Source organism: Dermacentor andersoni, chromosome 1 (genome assembly GCF_023375885.2).
Source record: "Dermacentor andersoni chromosome 1, qqDerAnde1_hic_scaffold, whole genome shotgun sequence".
Taxonomy (NCBI): domain Eukaryota; kingdom Metazoa; phylum Arthropoda; class Arachnida; order Ixodida; family Ixodidae; genus Dermacentor; species Dermacentor andersoni.
In genome coordinates, this window is record NC_092814.1 from 242,730,048 (window position 1) to 242,757,609 (window position 27,562).

Sequence of the window (27,562 nt, forward strand, 5' to 3'; positions counted from 1 at the left end):
GAAGAGGGTGGTGCCAGCGTCTGCGATTGGTCCGCTTTCCCTTACTTAGCTTGTGGTGGCTGGTCGAAAATCACGGTGGCCAGCAACGGAAGGTGAAGAAACGGATCCTCAGCAAAGAAGAGTTGCCAGAATGAGGACGAAAACGTGCCGAAAGTGCTCGAAAACATTACACGGCCACGTAAAAACTTTAAAAAACTTTACTGTATGCGAATAAACCCGTGCTCTCAGGCAGGTGCGAGTAGCCAGTGAGTGAGCGATCAGCGGCAGCCATCTTTTATTCCTTTCAGGACAGGGCAGCCTGCGGCTATTCAGAAGAAAATTCAGTTTTGTTTGGCATATTATTGCATCTTTAACGCTTACACGTCACTTTGACGTGGTGAGTTTTCATGGTTTTGTGACGTCGCGTGACAGGCAGGTGAAGTGGGTGTCGCCTGAAAACTTTTGACCAATAGCCGATGGCTAATGGCGAGAAGGCGTCGAATCATAAATAACTATTTTCCTTTTGTTCTTCCCAATCCTGCATAATCAGTGTGTACACGTCATATCGGATGGGGAGCTAGCGCGGTTTTCATGACGTCACGTGAGAGACAGGCGAAGGGAGGTGGTCCAAAAAAGTTTTTGACCTATCGCGGATGGCTGATTGCAGAATTGGAATAGAAAAGTTTGGAATAGCTTTACGTTATAGCGCCCCTGATGTGGCTCGAGCAGGCCACAATGTACTTTGTTGTCCTATTGCGTAGTGTTCTAAGATGGTGACAGGAAACCGAAACAAAACCAAGCTGGTAGGTAACGCTGGAATACGATGCCACCAGAGCAAAACATGATGCTCACTTTGTGCTACCTGCAGCAGGGAACAACGGTGCATTTGGGTTATCACCCATTAAAAGTGTGCAGTATGCCTTTCAACTGCCTTATATGCCCTATGCACTGTGACACAGATAGGTGAAGATGCTTATCGCAATAGGGTTGGCAGCAATAGCTGTGAATACAATGTGTGATGTTTTGTGAGGAGATTTGCTGGCATCTGAATAAGAAACCGAGTGCATGCCTGCATTTTAACGTGACAAAGGTGAAAACTTATGCTCTCAATCACACATGCCTCACGTCATTTTTGTGTTTATGTGGGATTTAGCAACCGGAAAATGTACAGTAAACCCTCGTTATAATGAAATCGCTTTATCGAAATATCGCTTTATTCGAAATTTCTTCCGGCCCCGGCCCAAACACATGCATTTTAAGCCGCATTACTCGAAGCGCATGAAGAGCTTGACCCACTTAGAGAGCTGTCAAATTCCATGGTGCAGTGCACCCAAACCATTAATCTCAGTTGCAATCGCATCGCTGTCCCCCGTGATAGAATCCACACAAAAATAAAGTTCTCCTGACGCTTTGCAATGCCAGAAAACTGCGGTCATTGGATGCCGAAAAGTAGCCAAAAGACCGCGGGCAGACTTGTGCCGTAGCATTCCATTGGGTGCACTCCATGAGCAAAGTTTCACCGCTCTAAAAAGCACTTCTGGCACTGAAACATGCCGAAAAAAACTAAAGAAGTGTCCCTCTGATTATAACTGACATGTCCGATGCGAGGTGCTACGTTAACAAATCAGGAAGACGACCTTAGGGAAAACAGTCTAGAAATTTGCTTGCTGCTCGCCATAATTGGCGTACATTGCAAAAAAGCACCACCCCCAGCTTCGGTGCACTTTTTACGGTGCAAATTGACTGATAACTTGCCGAAAACATGAAAAATCCTAGCGTTGCCAGCGGTGAGCCAGGCTGTCAACATGGTGGGTCAACGCAAGCAGGTGTTTCCCCAGCGATTTTTTCGAGCCAGTCATGCTTGATTAATACCATCTGGCTGAAGACAAATGGTCTAAATGCATGGTATGGTCATTGAATTTCGTTCCTAGACATTTTTCAATGGCGCGGACACGACGGTGTGCGAGCACTGACACTCGTACCGTAGAATTAGCACCATGTCATCGACAGCAGTGCACCAAAAAATTATTGTTTTGCAAACTTCACGGCTGCACACCTGGAGAAAATATTGTGCACTGATCTTGCAAAGCCCCTACTACAAAACCGTTAAGTTTTCACGATCGCGCTGTGTACCCACAATAAACGGCTAATCGTTTTTTGAGCACAACAAACACAACCTCAGACTTGAGCCATGGCATATGCGGCGCTTCCCAGCGCGATACTCTCATAGTCTTCCATGACCTCCGCACCTCCCCTATAAAAGCAGCCCCCACTGCCTTCTCCTCCTCATTCACTCTCCAGTCTGCAAGCCGTTTGGATGCCAGTCACTCCTCTCAATCTCTTTCATATCAACTTCTCGCCTCCTCGCTGCCAGTTTCGACGTCGCTGCTCCTTCAAAGCTGCCCTCTTCCGACCTGCCCTCCCGAGCACAATCTTCCACCAACGGGTGCCCTTCCGCGGTTCCTGCTTCTTGGTGTCCCCAACTCCGATCGCATTTTTTGCGCTACATGTGAAGCCGATGCCAAGCCCATCATTGCAGCCATCGCCATCACCAGTGCGCACTGACAAGGAAAGTGAGATGCCCTGATGACATTTTGAAGCTTCTGCCTTCTGTGTCGCCTGCCGCGTTCAGTCACAAAGTGAGTGAACGCGGTTATTGTGTGTTCTTGTGATTGTGTGTTATTTGGAGTGCTTCGTTACGTTCGCGTGTGCTTTTGTGGTCTACAGTGATAAATGGCTCTGTCAGTCACGAAGGAATTTGGCATACCACTGTCTACTTTATCAACTGTATTGAAAAACAAGGAAGCTGTACTGGATGGCTTTGAAAATAACTTCTTGGCGAAAAGAAAGAGGAATCACGATTCGAAATACCCCGAAAGAGAAGGTGCACTTTTACAGTGGCTGAAAAACGCCAGGAGTGCAAATCTCCACGGACATGGACCTGCACTTACTGCAAAAGCCGAAGCTCAAGAATCTCAAAGCTCAAAGACGAAGCATAAAGATCTCAAGTGCAGCAATGGCTGGCTTGAGTGGTTCAAGAAACGACAGGGCGTGACCTCGAAGTCGATCGTTGGCGAAAGCGCAGCCATGAACCGTGATACTGCAGACGTATGGCACCAACATCGGCTCCAAGTTCTACTTGAAAACCACGAAGACAAAGACATCTACAACCTAGATGAGGCTGCATTTTTCTACAAGACGCTACCGAATCGTGCGTTCAATACCGCTGGCAGATCCTCATCCAGAGGAAAACAGAGCAAGGAGTGTGTCACGGTGCCGTTTGGTGCCAATGCAAGAGGTGAGGACAAGCTTCCCTTGTTGATACTGGGGAAGGCGGAGAAGCAGCGGAGCTTCCGAAATGCAACTACCTATTCCCAAGAAATGCATCTACAGAAGTAACAAGTGAGCATGGATGACTGCTGCTATTTCTGATGACCATGTGCGCCTTCTAGATAGACAGTTCGATGCAAAGAATCGACAAGTGCTTTTCATAATTGACAATCGTCTAAGCTACGGGAAGATCGACAACCTCAAGGCGATTGCTGTGGAATTTTTGCCTGCAAACACAACTACGCTACTACAACCAATGGATCAGGGCATTATTGAGACCTCCCGGAAGCTGTACCACAAGGCTCTTTTGCAGCACATGCTCACAGCGTATGATGCCAGCAAGAGGTACAACATTGATTTGCTTGGCGCGATCCATTTGCTGAACTTTTCAGGGAAAGAACTAGAACCTTCAAAGGTCACGAACTGTTTTGTGCATGCCGGCTTTTTCCGTGCTGTTGTCAGCGACCCTGACAATGACCAGCCTGACAATGACCGCACTTGCAGCGATCTGTACGAGGCTGTTCATAAAATTGCTGGCCAAGAGGCAGAAGGCCACGTCGAGACACTCGCGTTGGCTGATGCTACTGCTCCTGTGGTTGGTCCAGCGACGAATGAGGAGATACTAATGGACACTGTTGGTGGGCTCGACGAGGACGAAGAGCCATGTGAAGTGTCAACTATGGTGCAAACGTGGGAGTACCTATGCCTGCTGTGAGATAAGGTTGAATGCATGGGCAGCGACCATGGCCTCGTGCAATGCTTGGTCAAATTAGAGCAGGGGTTGCTTGTGCCCGGTAAGAACTTAAAAGAGCCAAAGCTCACTGCCTTTTTTGTACCTCAATAAATTTTTGCTTCAATGAATACACTGTAGTTTGACTTCCTCGCAGTTGTGGCGCAATTAAAGCTAGACTGCTTTAGCTTTTCTATCGCTTATATCGAATTACCGCTTATAACAAATTCTTTGGCCGTCCCACTGACTTCTTTATAACGAGGGATTACTGTATATGAATGCAGTTTGATGATGCACTGAACATTGGTGCCAAAAGATCGCACTTTCCGCGAGTGTATGAACCAGTTAAAAAAAAAGAAGCACAACTCTATTGGGACATTTCTTATGTTCTCAACTGCTTAAGTTGGCGCCGGGAAATTGTACAAAACGAGATCATATGACCGAGGTTCTGCTGTATTCAGAGCACGGTCCCCAATACAACACAAGCTGACAAGGAGGAAAAAGAAAACTAGTGCTGTATTGATGCAAATATGGCACTTTAACCCGTAATCCCTATTAACAACCTGTGACCACACTGTTTGCTTTCTGCCTGCGTGTCTGAAATGACTACAGTTAAACAACATGTCAGGAAAGTCATATTGTCCTAACCCAAACGTTCATGCTAGCAGGATAAACCTGAATTTACTTACCTCATCAAGAGATGCTTTGTGGGCAGATTCAGCTTGTCGTGCTTTGCTCTGTGCTTCCTGCAGTTCCTCCTGCAACCTTTCAATCTCTTTGTGAACAGAATCACGTTCTGACATGATCAGCGTGTACTCCTGGACAGCTGCATTACGCTCTTCAGTTAAGCGAGACAGGTCCTTGGAGGCTTTGATGCGCACAGCCATGGCTTGGTTAATCTCCTTCATGGCTTCATCCCTTTGCTGCTGCACCTGGAGATACCAAAAGCAACAGAGTACAAAGCTAGTAACCAAGTTTGAGGCTGGCTACAAGTGGTATTCAATAAGCTTGTTCTGATCGCTTGTATTACTGTTGGAACGCTGAACTGGCCCCAAGCATGCACAGGAGTCCTCATATTCCAAGGTTTAGCACTGCCTACAGTTGGTAAAATTTTAGTTTTACTCTTGAGCATTCATTAGATATTTATTACAGTGATCCAAAAGAGATCCCTCGATAAACTTCCTAAGCTACACCATTTTCCCTTACGTAGAAATGGTACTTCAACGTATACAATGCTCATGGTCTGTCCCAAAAGTTCATGCAGTGAGCCAGCGAAAAAGTGGGAGAGGGTGTAGAGGCACTGCTCTCTTGCTCTGTTCACTCAAAAGGACCCCGCTAATTAAAAGTATGAGCCGGATTGCTGTACAACAAGCCAGAATTTTACACGTGCACTTCCTGTGCAGCCAATTTTTCGTACCTGCCAAAATGGAGATCGACGAACATACAGAACAAAGATTCCATATCAAATTTCTTGTGAAATTGAGCAAGAATGGCGCAGAAATTAATGAAAGTAAAAGGCCTATGAAAAGGATTACCTAAAGAAAATAACTGTGTTCAAGTGGGTCCGGCATAATCACAAAGGCCGTAAAGACCCCAAGGATGACGCATGGTCAGGACATCCCTCCACCTCGTGCGAAGATGAAAACATCGATCGTGTGCATTATGTTATGCTCAATGAGTGCCAAATGACTGTTAGAATGATATCAGCAAAACTCATCTACTCAGCAGATTTTTACCGAAAATTTGGAAATGAAAAATGTCTGCACCAAGATGGCGCCAAAACTGCTCACTCCTGAACAAAAGTAGCAATGAAAAGAATGCTTCATTGATTGAAAAACTTCAGGCAGTGATGAATTCTTGAAAGCGGTCGTCACCGGCAATAAAACTGGGATTTAAGAATATGACATCAAGCTAAAATCAAAAAGCAAGGAGTGGAAACAGAAAGATGAGACAAGGCGAAAAAAATGTGTGGAAGAACAAAGCAAAAACCAAACTCATGTTGATTGCACCTTTTGACCACATGGAATTGTGCACCACGACTTTGTACTTCAAGGTCAAACTGCCAATGCAGCTTACTACATGGAGGTCCTGAAAAGCTTGGGAGATCATGTGCACCACATGCGACCACATTTGTCTAAAGAAGAGCACTGGATTCTGCACAATGATAATCTCGCTGCACAATCTGCAATCGTGGATGTTGCAATACTTAAGAAGGAAACGAAAATGCTGCTAAAGCAGGAGAGGACTGCCAAGAGTGCTTCCAGCAATGAAATAGGTAGAACCAGTGTATATTGTTTAATGGGGCGTATTTTGAAGGTGACCTTATTGATGCATCCGAAAGGTTGTCAAATTATTTTTTTTTAAACCTACTACGCAAATTTTTGGGACAGATGTCATACACCTGTGTAGCTTGTGCGTACCTTGGCAAGTTGGTCGCGGGCCTCATTGCGCTCACGCAGTGCACTGTCCCACTGGCGAATGGCAGCTGTGCACTGCTGCTGCAGGCCCGTACGGTCACGCAGGGCAGCATTGCGTTCAGCTAGGGCCTCCTCGGCCCCCTGTTTGAGTCGCTGTAGCTCCTCTTGGCAAAGCTCCAAGCGTGCCATGTGTGCACTGTGAGCCGCTGTCAAGTCCGCATACCTCTTGTGCAAAGTGTCATATTCCTCCTTCAGGGCTTTGCACTTTTGCCGGTAGGCAGCCTCACCGCCAGTCTCCATCATGCCCTCCTGCAAGGCAGCAGCACACAGTTTCACTGAGGAACAAGGCTAGAAAAACAAACAAAAATACAGCAGCTTCTTTTGTTTTCTACAGTTCATTAATTTATTCATACAATCACCTGCCCTTCGCTGTCCATTACAAGAAGGAAATCACAAAAGAAACAAAGGACCCACAAACAGTGGTAGTAGCAGTCACATTCATAGAAGCAGATTCTAAGAGAATATTTAGAATTAATACCTATGTGTTTCTTTTTTAACAGAAGCATTCACATTTGTTCTACGGTTTTATAACATCAGGAGTTGAAAAAAAGAAATCATTAGTGCAAGCAATAAAAGGCAAGAAGAGTACAGTGTGTTATTCTAGAACATTGCTTTTCAGAGCTCTGCATTCATTTATTCTAGGTATCTATTTGCTTCTGCAACAGCTGCAAGAATTTTCTAAGTGTACAAAAGATATAGTGACTGAAACGTTAGCCACAATTTTTTTTAACTGCAATGGGCTGAAACTCGTCCTGTAGCACTAGTACTGCACAGAAAATAATAATAATAATAATAATAATAATAATAATAATAATAATACCATGGTCTGCAACTTGTGTCATATCTGCTAACCACCAGGTGCACATATTATCTGCTTGGGTGCTATTTAAAGGGACACTAAAGGCACTTACTAAGTCAAGCTAAAGTGATAGATTAGTGCTCGAGAATCTCTAAGGCATCAATATTCTTGCTGACAGAGCCTTAATAATTGAGGAATTGGAGTAAATGCAGGACATGATTAGAGACTCACCCGGGAAATTCAAGCACTTGCACGATGTCAAAAGCACTCCTCAGTTAAATTCTGTCACTAGTACTCAACTACCTGTTGCAAAAAACATCCTTGTAGTGTATTATAAAATGAAATAAAATGCTACTTGTCCAGTTCTATTTCATTTTTAGAAAAAAGAACTCATTGAAATTACCACTGACAACGCGGGCAGTCGAAACGTTTCGTTTTCGCTCGACACTGCACCGCCCACGCTTTCGCGTTTCAGTAGTTTCATTATTGCGCAGTGGTGCGCTGGTGCGCTGGTTTTGCTGGCTCGCGAAACTCGCACAAACTGCAAGTAGCAGAGAATTCAACTTCCATGTGATGTCGCAGGATGCCCGAACGGTCTACGCCACTTGACCAAAAAGCAGCTGCAGCGGCGAATCCACCGCTTTCTCTTGGCTCGGTACTGCCGTCTGTTGGGCGCTGTTTTACTCACCGATGGCGGCAAAGGGTGGTGATGGCGTATGCGACGTCACCACTCCCCTGGTTGGGTGGCGGGAGATTTGAATTTCGAAAAAGGTATTCGGACCCTTGACATGCAATTTTCTCGTAAACTGTCTTTTCTTGGCACGAAACAAGCATTGTGATGTTTCTGGTATGGTAGGTGAACAGCCCCCGCCGACTTAGTATTTGCCTTTACTGTCCCTTTAAAAGCTGTTGATAAAAATTAGAAGTACAATTAACAGCCTTTCAGCTTTGCAAAGATTGCTTCAATAGTATATGCTATTAATTTACAAGCAACTTAGCAAAAGTGAAATTTCATTACAGTTGGCCAGTTGATCTCAGGTTTCCTTAGGGTGCAAACTAATCCAAACAAGCACATTCAAACTTATGACTCCCATCTCTGAACAGTTAGTCAGAACATTCATCACTCAAAGGCCAACTACAATGAAATTCTGCACCCCATAACAAGGCCCATTTCAGATAATTTAGGCCTCTGTGGAAAATTTTACGCTTGAAATGCGAGTGGGTGCTTGACAAAACGCTCACAAAAATAAAACATGTTTTTCATACTGAAACTTTTAAAAAATGACGCCTTATCACTCCCCGGAAGTCACATACTAGTTAGACTACAGAGAATCAGCACCCAGGTTGTGCTTTACTGTTCCCGTGTATCAGCGAACAGGTGCCACACGTCTGCTAGCCACAGAGTTAGCATACTCTGCTAGCTGTTTTGTGCACTGTGCTAATGCCATTGCATGCCTGCAAAGTATTTAATGCAATGTATTCTCCAAGTCAAGCCATTTTTCTGTATCTGGTCGTCTAGATTGAACGAGCAGAACCTCGAAGTGCTCTGTCAGAGAAGAAGAGAAGTCAGAGAATTCGGGGAAGAAGAACGCATCGGGGTGGCCAAGCTAAAGGCGTAAATATAGTCGTATATATAATGCAGAGGCGATTCACGCACGGCACAGTTACACTACGTTGGTGAATTGGATGCTTTACAGTCTAGCAAGGTTGGTGCGACAATGAAACATGTCCTATCTCACACCAGAGCCGCTGGAGCAGAATGCATCGTATGCTAGCTTGGCTGACTAGCAGCATGCTGGGCTATATACAGTTCAGGTTCACTGAAGCGAGCATTTTGAGTTCGAACTTTCGACAAACAACGAAGTGCTCGCTCGCCACGCACTTGTGCGCTTGCGCTGCTCCAGCAACTGATCGCCATGCTGCTGCAGGTCACGTTTGCATGCAGAGTAACATTTCAGCGATCTTAGCATCTCCGGCATGACGTATCTGACTAAACCAGCCACTTCCTCACCCGCTGAAAATGCCTGGGCTTGTCAACCGATCAGACAACTACCCCCATCTGTAGTAAAGGATGAGAAGTAGGCGAGGCCCAGCTGGACTCCAGTGGTGGCAAAGTTTCGTCCATGTCGCTCTGGCAGTATCACATTCCTGCGTGGCTTGCCGCTGCATCTACACCATGGTCACTACGTTGCATTCCACTTCGTGACAAATGCAGCGTGCGATTCCTGCAGACAGTGTTTCTGGCCCTGTGTCAGGAAGGCTTTCGTTCGTCTACTTCAACATGTCCCATGTAGAGATGCGTGAAACGTCTCAAAAATATCATCCCTGAATACAACTCACCTTTGCTTTTGGTGAGCCATCGAAGCTTATAGTACTTCTAGTCATACCAAGAAAGGGTTTGGCAAGCAGATCTTGCATTAGTAAACGATTGCTCGTGAAATATAGCTTGTACAGCTTCGTCAAGTGCAGTTTACATGCTTTGTGCACTCTGGCTGGTACGTATCGCGCTTGCCTGTTGCGGTGCGAACCAGCCAATGCACACAATGCATGTAAACTGCCCATGATGAAGCTGCACAAGCTATATCTTGAGGGAAAGATTTGTTTGGTCTTCCTCTACGCAGCACTGTGTGCTGCACAACAATTACTCGTGTTCGAGTACGTGTTCGAGCACCCGATGACCACACAACATGTATGCATTCTTGCAGCCGCTCAAATCACGTGCACAATGAGAAAGCATACCGAGAGAGACCCATTAACTTGCATATGTTGAGCGAGCGACGCGCCTGGGCACCTAGGCGCAACTCAGGAGATCAGCAGTCCTGTCATATACGGTTCTAAAACATCACTACCGCTCACCACAAGATGCACACGTCGTCTGCTTAGGCGCTATTTAAAGGCTGCTTGGAAGAAAATTAGACAATTACCAGCCCAACAGATTTGCCAAGATTACGTTGATAGTATAGGCTAAGCATTTATTGGCAATTTAGCCCAATAAAAATTTCGTGCAGTTGGCCTTTAATAACCACAATTAGGAGTCACCGAGACAGTATGAACTGTTTCTGGCACAGCACAGCCATGTGGTCGCAGCAAAGGACACTGCCAAGAGACTCACTTGTTTTTGATGATGAAGCTCGCTCAGTTCCTTTTGCTTTTCATCAACTATCCTCTGAAGGCGCTTTACCTCCTGCTCCAGAAGCCGCTTTTCAGCGAGCAGGTCCCCGTTCTCCTTTTTCATCATTAGTATTTCTTGCCAGTGGTCCTCAGCTTTACTCTGAGCAAGTCATTAAGGAAAAGCATGTGTTACAACAAGGTGCAAAAGACTACCATTTCAATTCAAGAACTGCACTGTGGGTGAGAAACTTTAGCAAAGATTGAGAAGGAACGCAGTCAAGCACTTGCGACTTGCACATAAATGACTTCATAAAATGTTCACATCCTAATAACCATAAAAAAACATGAGGTTGTGCGAGTATGTAATTTATTTATTAACGGTGACTTCCATTGATCTTCTCCCAAACAAAACCAAGCATCAAACAGTGCATCATACTCTACAAAAATAGCAAAACCACCCAAGTATTTACTGGTATAGTATATGCTAACTGGCCCACTGATAAACTTCTTACCCAGAGAAGGTGCACAGACATTGCAAGTTTTAGTATGAAATTAGTGGCATGTGAGAGGAAATCTTAATGTAACTATTTCTAGCGGGTAGTGTCAATTTAGACTTTTTCTAGGGTTAGTAGACTGCAACTGCATTAGGAGCACTGCACCAGTTAGTAGGACCAATATGGGTGCATTCAGTTTTCAGAAATTAATGATGCAACTGCTCCAAAAAAAAAAAAAAAGACTAATCCCTATCAACACAAACTGATGCTGCTGATTTCAATCTGCTGTCTACAATATAACATCCTAATGACACCATAACAAACAGCCTCACCACTGTCAGCTGGAGTGCCAAGGGCAAGCAATAAAAGACAAGAAGACTACAGTGCGTTATTCTAGAACATTGCTTTCCAGAGTTCTGCATACATGCATTCTAGAAATCTATTTGCTTCTGAAACAGCCGCAAGAATTTTCCACCAAGTGTGCAAAAGATATAGTAACTGAAACATTTGCCACAATTTCTTTTAAACTGCAATGGGCTGAAACTCGTCCTACAGCAGTTGTACTACATAATAATAATAATAATAATAATAATAATAATAATAATAATAATAATAATAATGCCATTGTCTGCAACTTTTGTCATATCTGCCAACCACAAGGTGCACATATTTTCTGCTTGGGTGCTATTTAAAGGCTGTTAATAAAAATTAAAAGTACAATTAACAGTCCTGCAGCTTTACAAAGATTGCTTCAACAGTATATTGCTAATTTAGAAGCAATTTAGCAAAAGTGAAATTTCATTACAGTTGACCAGTTGCCAGTTGACCTCAGGCACATTCACATGTGAATTTGCCAGTGAAGTAAATTATATATTAAGAAAATTTAGGATGCTTCAATGGAGAGGACAATATTGTATTATCACTAAATAGCATTGAGGATCCTTATATGCGAGCATATCAATGTATGCACCTCGAATATGCAGCTTTTACTTGAAAAGAAAAAGAAAGCATAAACCTGCAGTGACTTCGCCCTCAACTTTTGCTCGCGGAATTATTCAACACACTGCTCTTGGTATGAGGTGATCTATGACGAGAAAAAAAAAAGGACATTTAAGTGTACAGATGCACAGTAAATTATATAAGAAAATTTAGGATGCTTCAATGGAGAGAACAATATTGCATTATCACTAAATAGCATTGAGGAGCCCACGAAGCAAGCACTATATAAGCCCTGAACTGCCCATAGCATGCTCTTGTTACTCTCCTTTGATGAAAAAAGAAATTGTGAGCTATTTTATCTTGCAGGCTATCGTATAATTTCAAATCACCTATTGCAGAGTGGTACAAGTGCTTGAAACAGTTCCTCACAGTATAACTAATGAGCGCATTCAAGATTCACATGAGCAAACACTTGTAGCGCCAGTGACATTGACGCGATCGCCCTAGGAAAGAAGATGAGGTCAAGCAACGCCACGAGCGGTGTGGGAGCTTAGTTGGCTGGAAACCGAAGAAATAAATGATTAGTTGGGTTTGAGCTCCAGTGCTGGAATAATGTCTCGTTGTCTCTCTCTCATGTGCTCTACACACTAGCCAAAACAAAGTACAACGCAACGAACTATGAAGTCAATTTAAATAGCACCATGTATGAAAGTCACCAATTCTCAATCTCCTCATGGCTAAGTGCTGAAAAAGTGAACTTCACAGGAAAACATCAGGAAAACCAGAATGCACAAAACAGTCAGGGCCAAAGTACACACAAAAATTTTAGCTCTCTTCTAGCTAGGAAAAATTTTCAGCTAATCACAGAGCAAAATGTAACATTTCTGAAGAGGCGCAGCTTGATATATATATATATATATATATATATATATCTTTTACAACTGAACGGCTTTACTTCTGGTGTCTGAGTGAAAGACAGCCCCTCAATGATGCATCACTGGCTATGAACAGTTTGTAGATAGAAATGGTGGCCGATGCAGTGATAATTGTATAGACTGAAATTATACACTAACCTCTTCATATTAGTGCTCTGGAACAACATAGCACTATTGGCTAAGTCTGCATAGCAGCCGCAGTGTGATGGGGGCAAAATGCAAAAGAAGCTCATGTATTGTGCTTTCAGTGCACGTAATAGCTCCAGGTGGTTGAAATCAATCAGGAGCCCTCCACTGCGGCATCCCTCATTACCCCCTGTGAAGTTCGAAGGTTTCAAACACTGTAGCTCTCTTTTTTTAAATTATGTCTGACAGTTCAAGAGCCAAAACCTACATCACAAAAATCCAACTGTTCAAATATTGTATTGCATACTGTCAAATTCCACATTGTAGTTGATTTTTAGCGATTGTGTGCATGGTATAAAAAAAAAACCTTAACTATGATTTATTACCTAAGGAGCATTTTAAAACAAATAGGTCACATTATATCAAACATATTCAAATTTCAATAGAAAACTAGCACTAGTAGAGCTAGCAGAAAATCCTTACATGTGAGCATATCAATGTATGCACCTCAAATATGCAGCTTCTAGTTAAAAAGAAAAAAAAATGCATAAAGCTGCAGTGACTTTGCACCAACTGAAATATTTTTGATACTTTTGCTGCCAATTTATAGGTTGTTAACAATGTGCTATGCGCCCCTGAAGTCCTGCACTCTCACACTTTACATCTACCACCAGAAGTGGAAAGCAACCAACATTCCACAAAATAGGCAAACTTCGACCACCAACTAACAAAAATGTGGCAAGGAGAATGGGAATGAATGCATTCCCATTCAAACCGGCCACACAAAGTATAGTTGCAATCTGTCTTGGTTGCCCATGACCAATACCACTGGCATGAAGAATAAGATAATTTAATGTTGTTACAGTGAACATAAAGGCCAGGTTTCTTGCAGTGCTATAATGTACCGCTATTTCTTTCAATATTATATTATGGAATTACCCCATTACTGCCATTATAAAAGCCGCAAAGTTCCAAATGTTCAACAGATCTTTTACATGGCAACCAGATTCCCTTTTCTCTACACATCACTTCAGAACAGAAGGCAACGCATTATACATGTTTACTAGTAAGGACACCTTTCAATTACATACATGCTAAAGCAAGCTGAAATGTCAAGACTACACACCAATATATTGCAGTAAACGAAAACGAGTAGTCACATCTCCTTACTTTGCAAGACTAGTATATGACTTGCTTACTTACCACTTTGTGCCATTAAATTGCATTGTTAAATATAATATTGCAGCTACAGAGTAAAGTTCTAGGAAAGCGAAGAAAGCATCTAGCTCGGTCACAGGAATCCTCAAAACTTTTTTAAAAATAGAAAATAATCTTGCATGCCTCCTCCAGTTAACATAACTTCTCACTGTAAGGAAGAGAAACTTTACAAATGCTGCGATATATATAACACATAATCTATTTTAATCTAATTTAATGTATATCAAATGCACAATAAGATCAGTAAAGCCTTGAGATATCAAATTCCAAACAGATTACAACATAGTGTGATACACCAATACCCTGACATAGAGGGCAATTTTTTTAGTGGTAACAGACATTTTCTTCTTAAAAAATAAAACAGCCGCGAGGATTCTTTCTGCAATATTTGTTTCTTTAGTGAAGCAGGCACTAGGGCCACAATCTTGTAGTGATGCCTTTTCCGACACTAATGCCTTTATACAATTTTCTCCCTTCATCAGAGGCCAGAGCAACACTCCGCCAGCATTTTCAATGAGATCAGCTGGTCATGAGAAGTGGATGATAAGACTGGCACAGAATAAATCGGAAGGCATCACTGCGAAATAGCAGCATACATGGGCAGGTAGCCACAGAAGTCTGTTCATTATTCAAATAAGATTGCTTAACTTGTTAATTGCTTGTTTTAAGGCCTATATTGCAATTGCAGTATCGCAGGGAGGCACTGCAGATGACTAAAGTGATTTATGTGGTTCTAAAGGTGTCATTCGTTGGTGACATATTCATTGACAAAAATTCACCTTTTTCCACTCCGATTCTGAGACTGGGTGCACAAAGACTGCTGGACGTGCTCCTGTGATATTCAGTGCTGTTGAGACACAAAGCAGCTCACTGCAACGGCCTGCTGAGGCATTCAATCCATCGCCGTGTGCCTGCACCGCAAGCAACAATCTGTTGCTGACCGACGAGCTTCGTGAGATAAGAGGTGTGTAGCATACAGGAAGTGAATTCCTCAGCTTTGAAACCAAATAATGTGAGAAGCATCATGTGGACAGTGCTTCTGGTGCTTTTTGTGTGACCTGTTATGGAGCTGGACTGGAACAGGTGAATTTTTGCCAAATATCTCAAAAATAGATGGCACTTTGAAAATCATGTGAATTGCTTTAACAACCTGCAGCACCCCATGCAATACTGTCATTGCATTGTAAAACTGTAAAACCAGTCATTTACAATTTCAGCTAATTAGCCAGCAGACTGCAATGGCTGCTTGTCTATACCAAAACAGTGAATTAAGAATCATCATACAGCTGAAGCCACCCTCAGTCATTCAGTGCATCATGACAGTGACGGAAGTGGTAAAAGGGGTGACAACATATTGAATGTACGGGAGGATAGACTTTCACACAGCTGAGTAATGCCCTATGATATAACACAGTATTCTCAAAGGGGGTATTTCTATTGCTTGACGTTGGCAACTATTTGAAATACTTGGCTTCAATATATGCAGACTCTTCTGTATTGTTTATTCAAATGTGAATTAGCCCTCTTTGCTTATATATAAAGTTACCACCGAATCTAGTTCTCAAATGAAGCTAGCTGGCATTAATTCAGATCCACATGACCTGCAAACACTTGTTCAAACTATCATGTATACAAATAATGTCATAGTGAACTTCATCATAAATGTCTTAACAGGTAGCCAGTTCTCCCCCAGGGACAGTAAATTCTACTGCTTCTATGGGGCCATATTTCAGGACCATCGAAAAGAAATATTACTAGACTAAATATGGCAGTGTAATGACCAGATATGAGTCAAAAAGCCACTTGCCATGTCGGGAAAATGGTGGCTTTAAGTTTATTTGCACCTCCTGTCACTCATGAAACAATACACATAATACGAAAAGAATTGTAGGCAAGAAGCACAACATCAAAACTGAAACTGCATCGGGCAACCCAGAGAATGTGTCTCATGAAGTCAGTGGAGATCCAAAAACAAAAAACAAGAAACAAACATGCATGCACTGGGAAAGAGAGCAAAAGCTGTGACACATTGAGTTATATTAAAGCTACAGCAAATTCTAAACATTATTCTGTGACAATTACTTTGCAAGAAAAGATAGTTGAGCCTAAATATAACAAACATAAACATAATGAGTTATTGGACATAACACAGTAAATCTAAAATTAGCTTTTTTTTTATGCCCATATTCAGCATGTATGCCTATAATAAATATAGGATAAAACAACTATTTTCATGTCCTCATTATAAAAAGGCTCAACTGTAAAACAAGAACATTGCATTATAAAGCATATGTTGCTGCTGAAATGTTCATCCCAGTAGATGAGTTCAACAGTTGCTCAAGGCAATAACATTCCTACACATTTTTTTGATAAACAGGGTTTCATGAGGATGTTAGCATCAGTGCTGATCCTCCTGTGCCGATGTCACAAATGGCACACACACGGTGTGTAGCAGAAATTATAGCTCTGGAGGACAGGGATTTAGAATGTGCTTGCCAATCTTTCAAATTAAGTGGTGAAAAGGCTAAGCAACTCTCAGTTGCACCATTTGTTGGACAAAACCAAAGTGCACAGCATAACACACTGAACAAATTTCATTGACAACCTATACACTTTAACAAACTTCTGGAATTGCCCTTTAATGTGCAAAACTACTAACGGCTTATTGAGATTATACAGACAGAGCTGCCATTCTGCTCCACATTTCTTTTCCTTATTTTATGCTTGAAAGCCAAATTTGACCCTAGGATTATTGTCTAGCACATTATAATAACAACATTCTGATGCTTTGGTACAAATTTTTCTAAAAGAATGTTGCAAGACAAAGGAAAAATGGTTTGAATCGTTAACTGAAAACAGACATGATTTAAACAGCTTAAAATACATTAAAGTAAAAAGGCAAACAAAAACTTACGTTTGTCAAATTAAGATGCCTGGAAAGTCTGAATTGACTACAAGTAAATTGTGCTTTAGTTTTGTTTTCTTTTATTGCTTTTAGGCCAAAGGCAAATATGAAACAGCATTAAGTATGTCAAAGGAACAGGCTAAGGGGAATAAAGTCACAGACCATTTGCTTTTGTCAATTTGTTACTACATTATGCACTATGCAATAACTCCTCAACGCAATGTCATGCATTTGTTTACAGGCCACAGCAATCATACTTCAGTCAAAGCAAAATGCAAAATTAGTCTCACACTAAATTTTAGCGCACATAAGGACACCTGTAGTCAAAATAATTCTTAGACCTCCCCACACAACTACGGCATCCATTTCTAACAGCATTCTGTGACTTTTGGTTGCATTTATAGAAATAGAAGTTTCCATATTATAACATGCCCAAATAGTGTGCAACTCATGCAAGTTAAGTGTGACTTTTTAACAATTATATTCAGGTACACATGTCCAGCAATAAAAATTTAACAAATCTAACCTACCACACCTACATGCAAATGCAGATGTGCGAATATGCATGCATCTGCACATGCACAATGGGCCTCCAATATTTCCATCATCCACAACTATTCAATCATTGCACAGAAAGTTCGACAAATCAAACATACTTTATGTTTCCCGTGATAAAAATCCTGCTCCAATTTTACAGGAAGATCAGTAGCAACCAAATTGTTGTAGTCGTAGTCTCTACATGAGCTCAGGGACCAATCACTTGAGCTGGCTGTAAGAAAAAAATAAAACAATTTGTAAAAAATATTATAATCGGCTTTCATTGCACTTTCCTTAACATAGCAAAATGCCTAGCGATATCAAAACAATGTGTGTAAAGTGCTCAAAGCTATGTGATTTCACATTAAAATTGCCTTGCAATGATGTTGAACACAATGGTAAAGGAATTAAAAACAAGAAAGAAAACAAGCTGCATTTGCAAAGCAAGCTGAAAGAGCCGAAATTAGTATTCTAGTAAGGTACGGCAAATATGACATAAGTCTTAATTATTTATCATGTATAATACCATTTGCAAAGTGCACTATGGGTAAAAAATAGTTTCCTTCACTAGCGGACACATTAACCGGTGGCCAAAACATGCATCACTTACATGCAACAGGAAAAATCGGATTCCGGTGCTCAACTCAAAGTAGCCAAAAGACGAAGCTGCTACTGTCATTACAAACACCATACAGTTGTGAAAAGAGAATGTAATTTAGGAAAGACTTGTTGACACTAATTTACTATGGATTTCTAGTCATACCAGCATGCTATTCCCCAACAGAAAATTCACAAAGCACTCAAACAAAACCACTAGGATACAAATATAATGCTACATGTAATGCAAGAAACAAAATGAGACAATTAGCCATTAAATTAATAAAATTAGGACAGGAAGAAACACTGGTGCCCCAGTCAGCAACAGCACAACAAAATCAATCAGAACACACATATGCAATACAGCAAGCTGAACTCAAAAGAAATAGCGAGCAACAGACCATGCGTTTTCCCCATGGAGGGATTAAAACGATCTCCAGCCATAGTGAGCCTTCTGTACACACTGTCCTGGTCAGCATGCACCTAAAGAACCCAAGACAAAAAAAAAGGAAAAAAACCTCTGGTTTTCATGAAAAAACACCACCAACAAGCAAAGAATGCTATTCAATATGTACAACCACTGCAATTCATGATGCTTCCATTAGCCAGTAACGCTATCACAGAAATATGTATAAATAGCGCACACAAAAGACAAAACCAAACGAAAACAATTCAGTTCACAGGAAAAAGTATGAATGGGGCTAGTCATACTGCTTATGCATGTACCACAATTTCCAAGGAGGATATCACTGTGGTAAATAGTAAGTAGGGGGGCAGGTGTGTTTGTGCATGGTGGCCATGTTTTATAACCCCACAAAAGGGCCATCTTGTTAACTAAACTGCTGTCAAACGTCATTAGGATATTACATATATGTCAAATTTAGCCGATAGATCTGAGGTTCCGCAGAAATTGTACAAGAAATGGCTTCACCTAGAAAGAAAGATTGCATGAAAATTCCAGAGAAAATAAATAAAAAGAATGAAGTACTGCGTGGCACATGCACCCACTTTAGAAGCTCACACTCTTGGCGAACCAAGCCAAGAATGTGATTCTATTCGAATTCTATACTATATCTTTTTTCATCTTCACTAGGGCTCCAGTAGCGCACACCTGTTATCACTATGGTTGGTCAGCTTCAGATTTATATTTGAAGAACTGAATGACGTTTTTTGATACTTCATTTTTGACAAAATTTTAAAAAATTTGATGTTTTCTTCACAGTCTACATTTACATTTGGTATTTTTTGCCCACCATCACCAATGCCTTTAGCAGCTCAAGAAAAGCCTTGATAAAATATGCACATAAGGAGACAAGACAAATACAGTTGTATTTTTACTTGTGCATTCAATGTTTCTAATGAAGAGCTTCACAATTAAGCAATGCACTCATGGTGGCCCAAACCAGCAACATCTTTGAAACTTCGCAAAAGGGTACTGCAAAAGTGCAAATGCAACTAGGTCAGATTAGCAAAACAAAAATGCTACTGTCTTGACGCAGCAACACACAACACACTGAAGACTTTTAGGAAAGCTTAAACACTATGGTAAACCTTGCGATGCAACATGTACTGTGGTAAGTAAAGCAGACTACAATGGACTGACATTTAATGGCATGTCTTAAGTGTTTCATTATAATTTTCTTGGATCTTGTGTGCAGCAACGGAACAATCAGATGCCAGATGTTGTCAAATAGCTCCAGATAAGCAAAAAAAAAAAGCACTTGCCACGTGAGCAATAGTAGTCTAAAATTTATTATTCCTTTAGATAAACTTGCATGCCCTAGATTTTTTTTTTTCTCGCAGGGTTTTTCAGATTTTAACGTGATAGCATTACGGGCCACGTGTCACAAAAAATCTGGTGTTGGCGTCGGTGTCCGGCACCAGCGTTCTTGTGAGTGAAAATTCCTGCCCACATTTAGGTATATGTATATGCTATGCCTTGCTATGTGACATGCGGTATATGTGGGTGATATTGCCACACCATTCTATCACTAAAGTTGCTCATACCTTGTCTTACATTCTTGACAAAGTTATTCCTCGAAATTTTGTGAATGACAGCCCACAAGCAAATGTCATGAAACAGAGCACCGACAGTGCATGCCTTTTATGTTAAATCTTCCCAGACGAAAATATTAAAAGTGCAAAACAATAACGTAAACCTGAAAATTATGTAATTTTCTTGGTGCAGATATGCATTACCTCCAGGATCGGCCCACGCAAGAGGTTACACTTCTACCAGAAAGCTTGTCTTCGTACAGCATTCACTGCCAGCATTTCACAGTAAACATTACGGTTACATAAGCTGCAGTTGCCGAGAAACATGAGAAACAGTCGGGGATCTTTGAATGCTAATGTATTCCACTCTTAAAGGTGAATTTATATCAGTTTTAGCTGAATATAGAGAACCTTAATCACCATAGGCCAGCTAGTCAACAGAGCACATGATTTGAGTGGAACAGCACTGAGCAGCCAGAACTGCACAATTACATGTGCACTTATCCTGACATTTTCAAATTCCTTCAAGTTTCATGTTACATCTGCAGCATGCAAGTTGCATGCTTCTTCAAATCCCAGTGGAGCCTGTTAGCACTGTCCACAGGTTCCGAGGTGTCCTTTGGAAAATCGCTTAGGAGTCCCTAAAACGCACCGAGGAGTTGGATACTCCTAACAGCTATTCGCAGTAACTACTGAGTGGAAATATTGCTGTTGCCCAAAACGGCCTTCAATTATAAGATTGAACATTCTCATGACCTATATATATATATATATATATATATATATATATATATATATATATATATATATATACATATATATATATATATATATATATATATATATATATATATATATATATATATATTCCCCATTTATTGCAGAGGATTCAGACTTCTAAATTAGGTGTGTTTACATTCCTTTAATCCATTATGATAGCAGCAATGCACAATATTTCCATTGCTATTCCTTGTGTAATTGAAAAACTTGAGTTATGCTTTATTCAATGTATGTGCTTGCACTGGTATGTGCTTATCATGTCAGCATGCTGTTCTAGCCACGGTTTTGTTCATAGAGTGATTTCTTGCAATTTTTATTTCTAAATCATCATCATCATCATCATCATCATCAGCCTGGCTACACCCACTGCAGGGAAAAGGCCTCTCCCATACTTCTCCAACTACCCCGGTCATGTGCTGATTGCGGCCATGCTGTCCCAGCAAACTTCTTAATCTCATCCGCCCCCCTAACTTTCTGCCGCCTTCTGCTATGCTTCCCTTCTCTTGGAATATAGTCCGTAACCCTTAATGACCATTGGTTATCTTCCCTCCTCATTACATGTCCTGCCCATGCCCATTTCTTTTTTGATATTTTGATATAAATAGATCTTAAATAAACTGCATGAAAAGTGTATGATGCAAAAACTAATTGATGGCAAAGCAATTATAAAAGATAACGATCATGTTCCCACAGACACAAAAGTCAGGAACAGAATAAGTGTGGTAATTAGTAAAAAAAATATAAAAAAAAAGGAAATTTTCGAGAAAAAGATGACACAAGCACAGGCTTACCAATCAGCCTTAAAGCTAGGCATCCACACATGGGGCAGCAAAAGAGATGTCAGACGTACCACCATGTTGGCAAAGACTAGCTTTGAAGGTAGTAGGACAAGCAAGACTATCTCCTTCATAGTAATGCTCCATTAGCGACTTACTTTCGTCAGTGTTTGAACACTAGTGCACCAGTAACATATTATTTACCTTACTGTTTGCTTTAATATATGCACATCTGACATCAAACACAGATGCATGACAATGTTTGCTGACCACTGAGTTGCAGCTTAATTCTTGTATGCTGAGTGCAGCATTTTGCAATAGCTCACTAGGAGTTGTGACAAGTGATGAAAGCCGCACTTCCGCCAACAAAACATAAGCATCATAAGACCCATAAAACCCACCATCAAACCCATAAACATCAAAAAGAAGGTGAACATCAAACATAAGCGGACGATTATGTGAGTACAACCTAGTGGTTTCAAGCTTGTGACATGAGCAGGCCCAGGGGGTGCCCTGGGCTAGCCACTAAATCACATGGTTGTTTGCCAAGAACACAGAACACATGCCTTCACAGCCATTAGAACCTTTTAAAGGGGCACTGAACCGCTTTTTATCGAAGCTGATAAAGGCATTTGAAGTGAAAATAGGCTATTTCAGAAACACTTCAGCTCGAAAATTACTTCAATGCTTTCAGTAGAAGCGGATTTATTGGCAATCAAACACGGCCTCCGTTGTGCTCCTGTTCCTTCTTCAATGCCTTGCACTGCAAAGGCTATGGTGCCGTGGGGCATGCCCAGAATGCTCCGCCTTCTAATTGTCACCGTGGCGCGCAGTTCAAATTTCATTTTAGATGTTAAAGTAGACGCCACGACTTCCAATTTTGGTGCCTACGACGCGCTAAACATAAGCCAAATACGGTTGTCCTCAGCGAGTCGCAGTATCCTTAGCCAGTGGACTCGTGGCGGCACCTCGGAGCAGCAGCGATATGTACGCTATGCAATCGACCGCAGCTACCAATAGCAGTCGCATATGAGAATCCACTTTGTTACAAAATAAAGCATAAACCTGCCTCCTTAAGAGTATAAGGAGGCAGGCTTCTGTTGAAAAGACAGCGTTTGAGAGAAAGGTGGCTTCGCAATCCACTTGCGAGCTCACGCAATGCGTACGACAGCAAAACTCGACTGCGATGTTCACAGCATCATGTGCTACATACGGACTATGTTATTTCACCAAGCCCGAAGGTAGCCAGGGCCCCTTTAAGCTTTTCTTTGTAAATGAGACTTTGTATTGAAAGTCAAAGCAAAACAGTTTCTATACTGATATAAGTTCAGCATCAAAACTAATTCTGAAAGAAAAGCAGGACATTATTACTTATTTATAGAACAATCCAGTATTGGTGCTGCAATGCCATTATGGGTGTTACACTTTCTCGGTCTCTGCAGAAAAAAATTCAATTTATGGGAGCACTGTACAGACAATGTTGCCACCTCTACCATCCATGATTATATGCGAATTTTTTTTTTTTTTACATTACATAGAGTTCTTAAAGTACATTAACGCCTGCATCTCTTCAGCCAAAGACCAGATCTCAGGCCAGCCTACCACCTCTACTCCCAGCAAGCAACACCATTGTAGTCAGCATTTGTGCCATATTTCTGTTTGTAAGATTGTCTGAAAATCATGTAAATGAGGTTGCAAAAATGTGCCTGTGACTATGTCCATACTAACATATGACAGTCAATGTAAACCACCCTGCAAAATTAATGTCTTGTTTTGCCCATATGTTGATATTGTATAAGTAATGTTAACACCTTTGTCATTTGACAAACGATTAAATTGTTCCCATAACATCCCCTAATTTACCAATCATACACTGCAACACAACAGGAGCTAGCAGTTGTGCCACATGAAACCATATCGCCCCCACCACTCCCCTGCTCTTTTTTCTACAAGGCAATCTATAATCAGCAATGCATAACTCAATGACTTTTATTTTCCTCACACAGCTAGGAAAGCGAAAAATTAAAGTATGTGATCTGCCTAAGGCTTATCAAGTTTAATCAGCAAATAAATTATAAGCTGTAAGATAGCCTCACTAAACTAACACTTAGAAAGCCATTATTATTACGCACTCTCCTCTTAATAAGGTTCATTTTAAACCATGTTTTCATTACATCTACAACTACTTTAAAAGTTGTTCAGTAGCACACAAATGCCCCTCCAAGCCTTTTTAAAGACAAAGGTAAAAAGAAAACGGATTACGCTACTATATGCATATTGTTTTTCTAAGCTGTAAAAAAGTCAATCCTACCACTTCATGGTACTGTTACATTTTGAACTTGTTCAGGCTATCAAATCAAAATGTCCATCTTGAGACCAACACTGCAGCCAGAAAGCATTGTGAAATGTCAAAAAATACGAAACACCCTGATGCACAGGCCAGAACAGGATGGGCACCCTTCAACTACTACAAAACAAAAGCGCACATGGTGATACCAACAGTCCGACCACATGGTGCCCAAATTCTATGTACTACTACCGTACTAGACTAATATTTAGAAGCACCACCCGCCTCACCTGGCGCAAGTCTCTTCGTGGCAAGTCACGGTCTGAAGACAAAAGACAGTCTGCCTTGCCATGCCCCAAGTTGACTGACTGGGACATACCAGGTGGCTCATCAGGAGCGCCTGGAGGGCACCACGATTTAATTACACATATAACAAATAGTAAACCGGTAGCACAACAACTGTTTGTTCACCATCTTTCTTTTTTTGTTTTTCTTAATTTCATTCCCATGCCTTTTACACTGACTCCACAAGAAGCCTTGCAATTTCTGCAGTTTCCTTTTTTCTTTTTTTTTTCTTGCACCCCAGCATTACACTCAATGGCTTAGCATCCACACTGCTAACTGTATTATTTTTATTTTTCCAGCGCACTGTATGCATCAAAATTTCACACAGGTTGACATAAAATTTCAAGCCTGTACAGCCTTTTAATGGTTTGAAGCAAGTAAACAGGCAAACAGGGCAATAATCCAGCTAAACCAGTAACTTCCAGTAAACCATTTACATGCACATTTTGTCATTTGCAGTTAGATATGCAACTTCGTGCAATTTCACTGAACTTAATGCAGCAATCAAGCTACAAGTGCACTTCAGCTCATAAATAAAGCATTGTGGTCTTGCTTACTGCAAGGCCACACTGCTTGCAATATGAAAGTAAAACTTGTACCTACACATGGGTGTAGAAGTATGTTAAGGCTCTTGACCTACATATTTAGCAAATAATGCTTGCAGATTTTTTTTTTAGCGGTCTGTGTCATTTACAGCATAAAAAGATTGCCCCCATTACATTTGTTTAGCGTAAGTAGCTGCCACTCATAACACACTGCTAATGGAAGAGAGTGCCATTTCACAACTATGTAAGCAAAACACTTGTTACCAGTGGCCATCTACAAGAGCATCTTTGCAGGGCTCTAGTATACTGAAGGCCACACAAAATACAAGAAAATGAAACTTTATTTAATCCGCAGAGAAAATGAGAAATGCTCGCTATTCCATTATAATACCCATATTACTTGACAGCTGGCAACCTGAAGCTAGAACTGCAGACATAATCAAAAGATGCAAACTGGTTTGACTAGTGCAATGCAGACATAACAAGTGCAGCGCCCTAAAGCAGCAAATTAATATCGATAGCACTTAAACGCGATCGACATTTCAATGACAAAATGCGCGGAAAAAACTAGAAAACTTGCGCCCGCTAACTGGGGCGAGCCAAACACATAAGCATCAAAGCTTCATGTATACGTTTATCGAGGCCAGCTAGTGAACTATAGCCAAAACGATTGCTAGAACGAAAAGAAGGAACAGAAAGACAGAAATGCACTATACCGGCCGGACTATAGGATCGACAACAATCAAATGCACACATGCGCGTCCGTTGTAAACTATACCAGAGCTGCTCTCGAACGTTGTTCTACTTTCGACGTCACGAAAGCCCACGGCAGGGCAAACACAAAAGTTCAGATGCACAGTTTTTTGGTCGAGGCTACAAGGCAAGCAACTCCGACCACAAAATCAGCGATCCTGCTGTGTCCATCGCGCAGCATGGTGCGAATAGAAGTTGAGACAGGTTCAAAGTACTCAAAGTAAAGATTAACACTGTGAAACTCGCACTCCGTTAGTGTCCAGAGGAGCACGTATCAACAAACTAGGACACCACACATAAGTGATGAAAGATAAAGAAGCTGAACTACTAACGCTAAATTGCGAACTTTAGATATCAAACTTAATTAACATAATAAGTTTCTTACCTGAATTTTTGCCTGCACCACCGAGAAACATGATGGGGTCTCTTGTAGTGTCTGAGATCGAATGTGAATTTGCTACCCAAAGGAAGTCCACTACGCTAGTTGAAGGGCAACGCCGATGTTGAAAACGGTTGCAGCTAACCTAATTACAACCTTAACTCGCCAGATCATCTTAGGATACAGGATTTGAACGATGATCTACCGCGAAAGTTAACGTGGTTATGTGTGGGCACCTCTCGACTCAACTATGTGAGGAGTGAATCCAAGTCCCCGCATACCCGCCATGTCAGCTATGACGCGGCAGCCAATACTAAAGCCCCCGCAGGACATGATCATTAATTGGACGCATTTATGTACGCTCTACACCTTCAGCAAACGGTAACAGCACGCCTCACACAACTACACACGGCGACTAACCAGCGCACTTGCACCTCAAAACGCCAAAGCACGGAGCGGCTAAAACAAAAACCAATCTAAAAAGTCAGTGCACGAGCCGAGCCTCAAGACGAGGGGAGAGGGCATCAGCTAAATAGGCAACATACGCAGACTAAATGTAGTTTGTTATTTATAAATACATATTCTTGGCTATATTTGCATAAATATAATACTATATTAGGTTTTTATTTAATAACTAACGGTCAAATTTTCTTTTTTTTTAAGAAATGCTGGTTTATCCGCTATGTGGTGCTACAGGCATTCCGAAACAGAAACCAACAAAGGCTTGCCCCGATCGATATATCCTCACGAAAGAAGCAAACCACACGCAAATGAAGTACTAGCAGTAAAATGAAGCAATTAAAGGGCGTTCTCTTCCTAAATTTTGCACGCTGCTGAGTGATACGAGTTAGAATTGTTCCTGCCTTTTTCTTCGCGGTACATTTATTTATTTATTTATTTATTTATTTATTTATTTATTTATTTATTTATTTCCTTGTTTGTTCATTTGTTTGTTTGTTTGTTTGTTTGTTTGTTTGTTTGTTTGTTTTCACATATTGCAGCCCTAAGAGTGCTGTGGCACTAGTGGCAATGATTCAATATGTAACAAGGCTGTAAGCATGAAATGCACTACAAAGCGAATAAATTCTACAGTATAAAAATCAGGCACAATAATCTTATGAAGATAATAGCGTAGCATTTCTAAAAACAAATTTAGTTGCAATCCACGGACGGTAACCGGTGGAGAGAACTTGGAGGTGTCTGTACGCGCATTAAAAGGTGGAAGGTTTAGTACGCGATATTGGCGAATTGCAGTTCCACTTATATGAATATGAGAGCACTAGTCGACAATCAGATAACTTTCAGTGATTCAACATACACGATAGCAATATCAGAGTAAAGTTGGGTTTAATGCAGGTTCAGGCAGTGGACGGCAAGAATTATGTGAGGGTTATAAATAAAATGGACGGCCTTCTTTTGAACCCGATTCAAATGTCGCATATAAGGACACCAACCAATGGGAGCTTATTCGAGCTCGGAAATCCTGCAAGTTATTCATGCGTCAATAGTTTAATTCATTTCTTTA

General features: G+C 41.3%; 1 protein-coding gene across 3 annotated transcripts in view; it reads right to left on the reverse strand.

The window, feature by feature from the left end:
- Nucleotides 1-26,521, reverse strand: part of Dlg5 (MAGUK family member discs large 5) — a 160,730-nt gene extending 134,209 nt beyond the window's left edge. Inside the window, exons 1-8 of one of the 3 annotated variants that reach the window (XM_050196188.3) lie at nucleotides 26,044-26,521; nucleotides 24,306-24,415; nucleotides 18,579-18,660; nucleotides 17,700-17,812; nucleotides 14,918-15,049; nucleotides 10,428-10,586; nucleotides 6,460-6,765; nucleotides 4,729-4,971 (exon numbers count right to left, since the gene is read on the reverse strand). In XM_050196188.3, coding sequence (XP_050052145.1) covers nucleotides 4,729-4,971; nucleotides 6,460-6,765; nucleotides 10,428-10,586; nucleotides 14,918-15,049; nucleotides 17,700-17,812; nucleotides 18,579-18,660; nucleotides 24,306-24,415; nucleotides 26,044-26,074 — 1,176 coding nt within the window. In that variant the 5' untranslated portion in view covers nucleotides 26,075-26,521. Of the gene's footprint in view, nucleotides 1-4,728; nucleotides 4,972-6,459; nucleotides 6,766-10,427; nucleotides 10,587-14,917; nucleotides 15,050-17,699; nucleotides 17,813-18,578; nucleotides 18,661-24,305; nucleotides 24,416-26,043 lie in introns of those variants that run through there. The other 2 variants (XM_050196189.3, XM_072290144.1) reach the window with 2 other exon arrangements.
- Nucleotides 26,522-27,562: the final 1,041 nt, after the last annotated feature.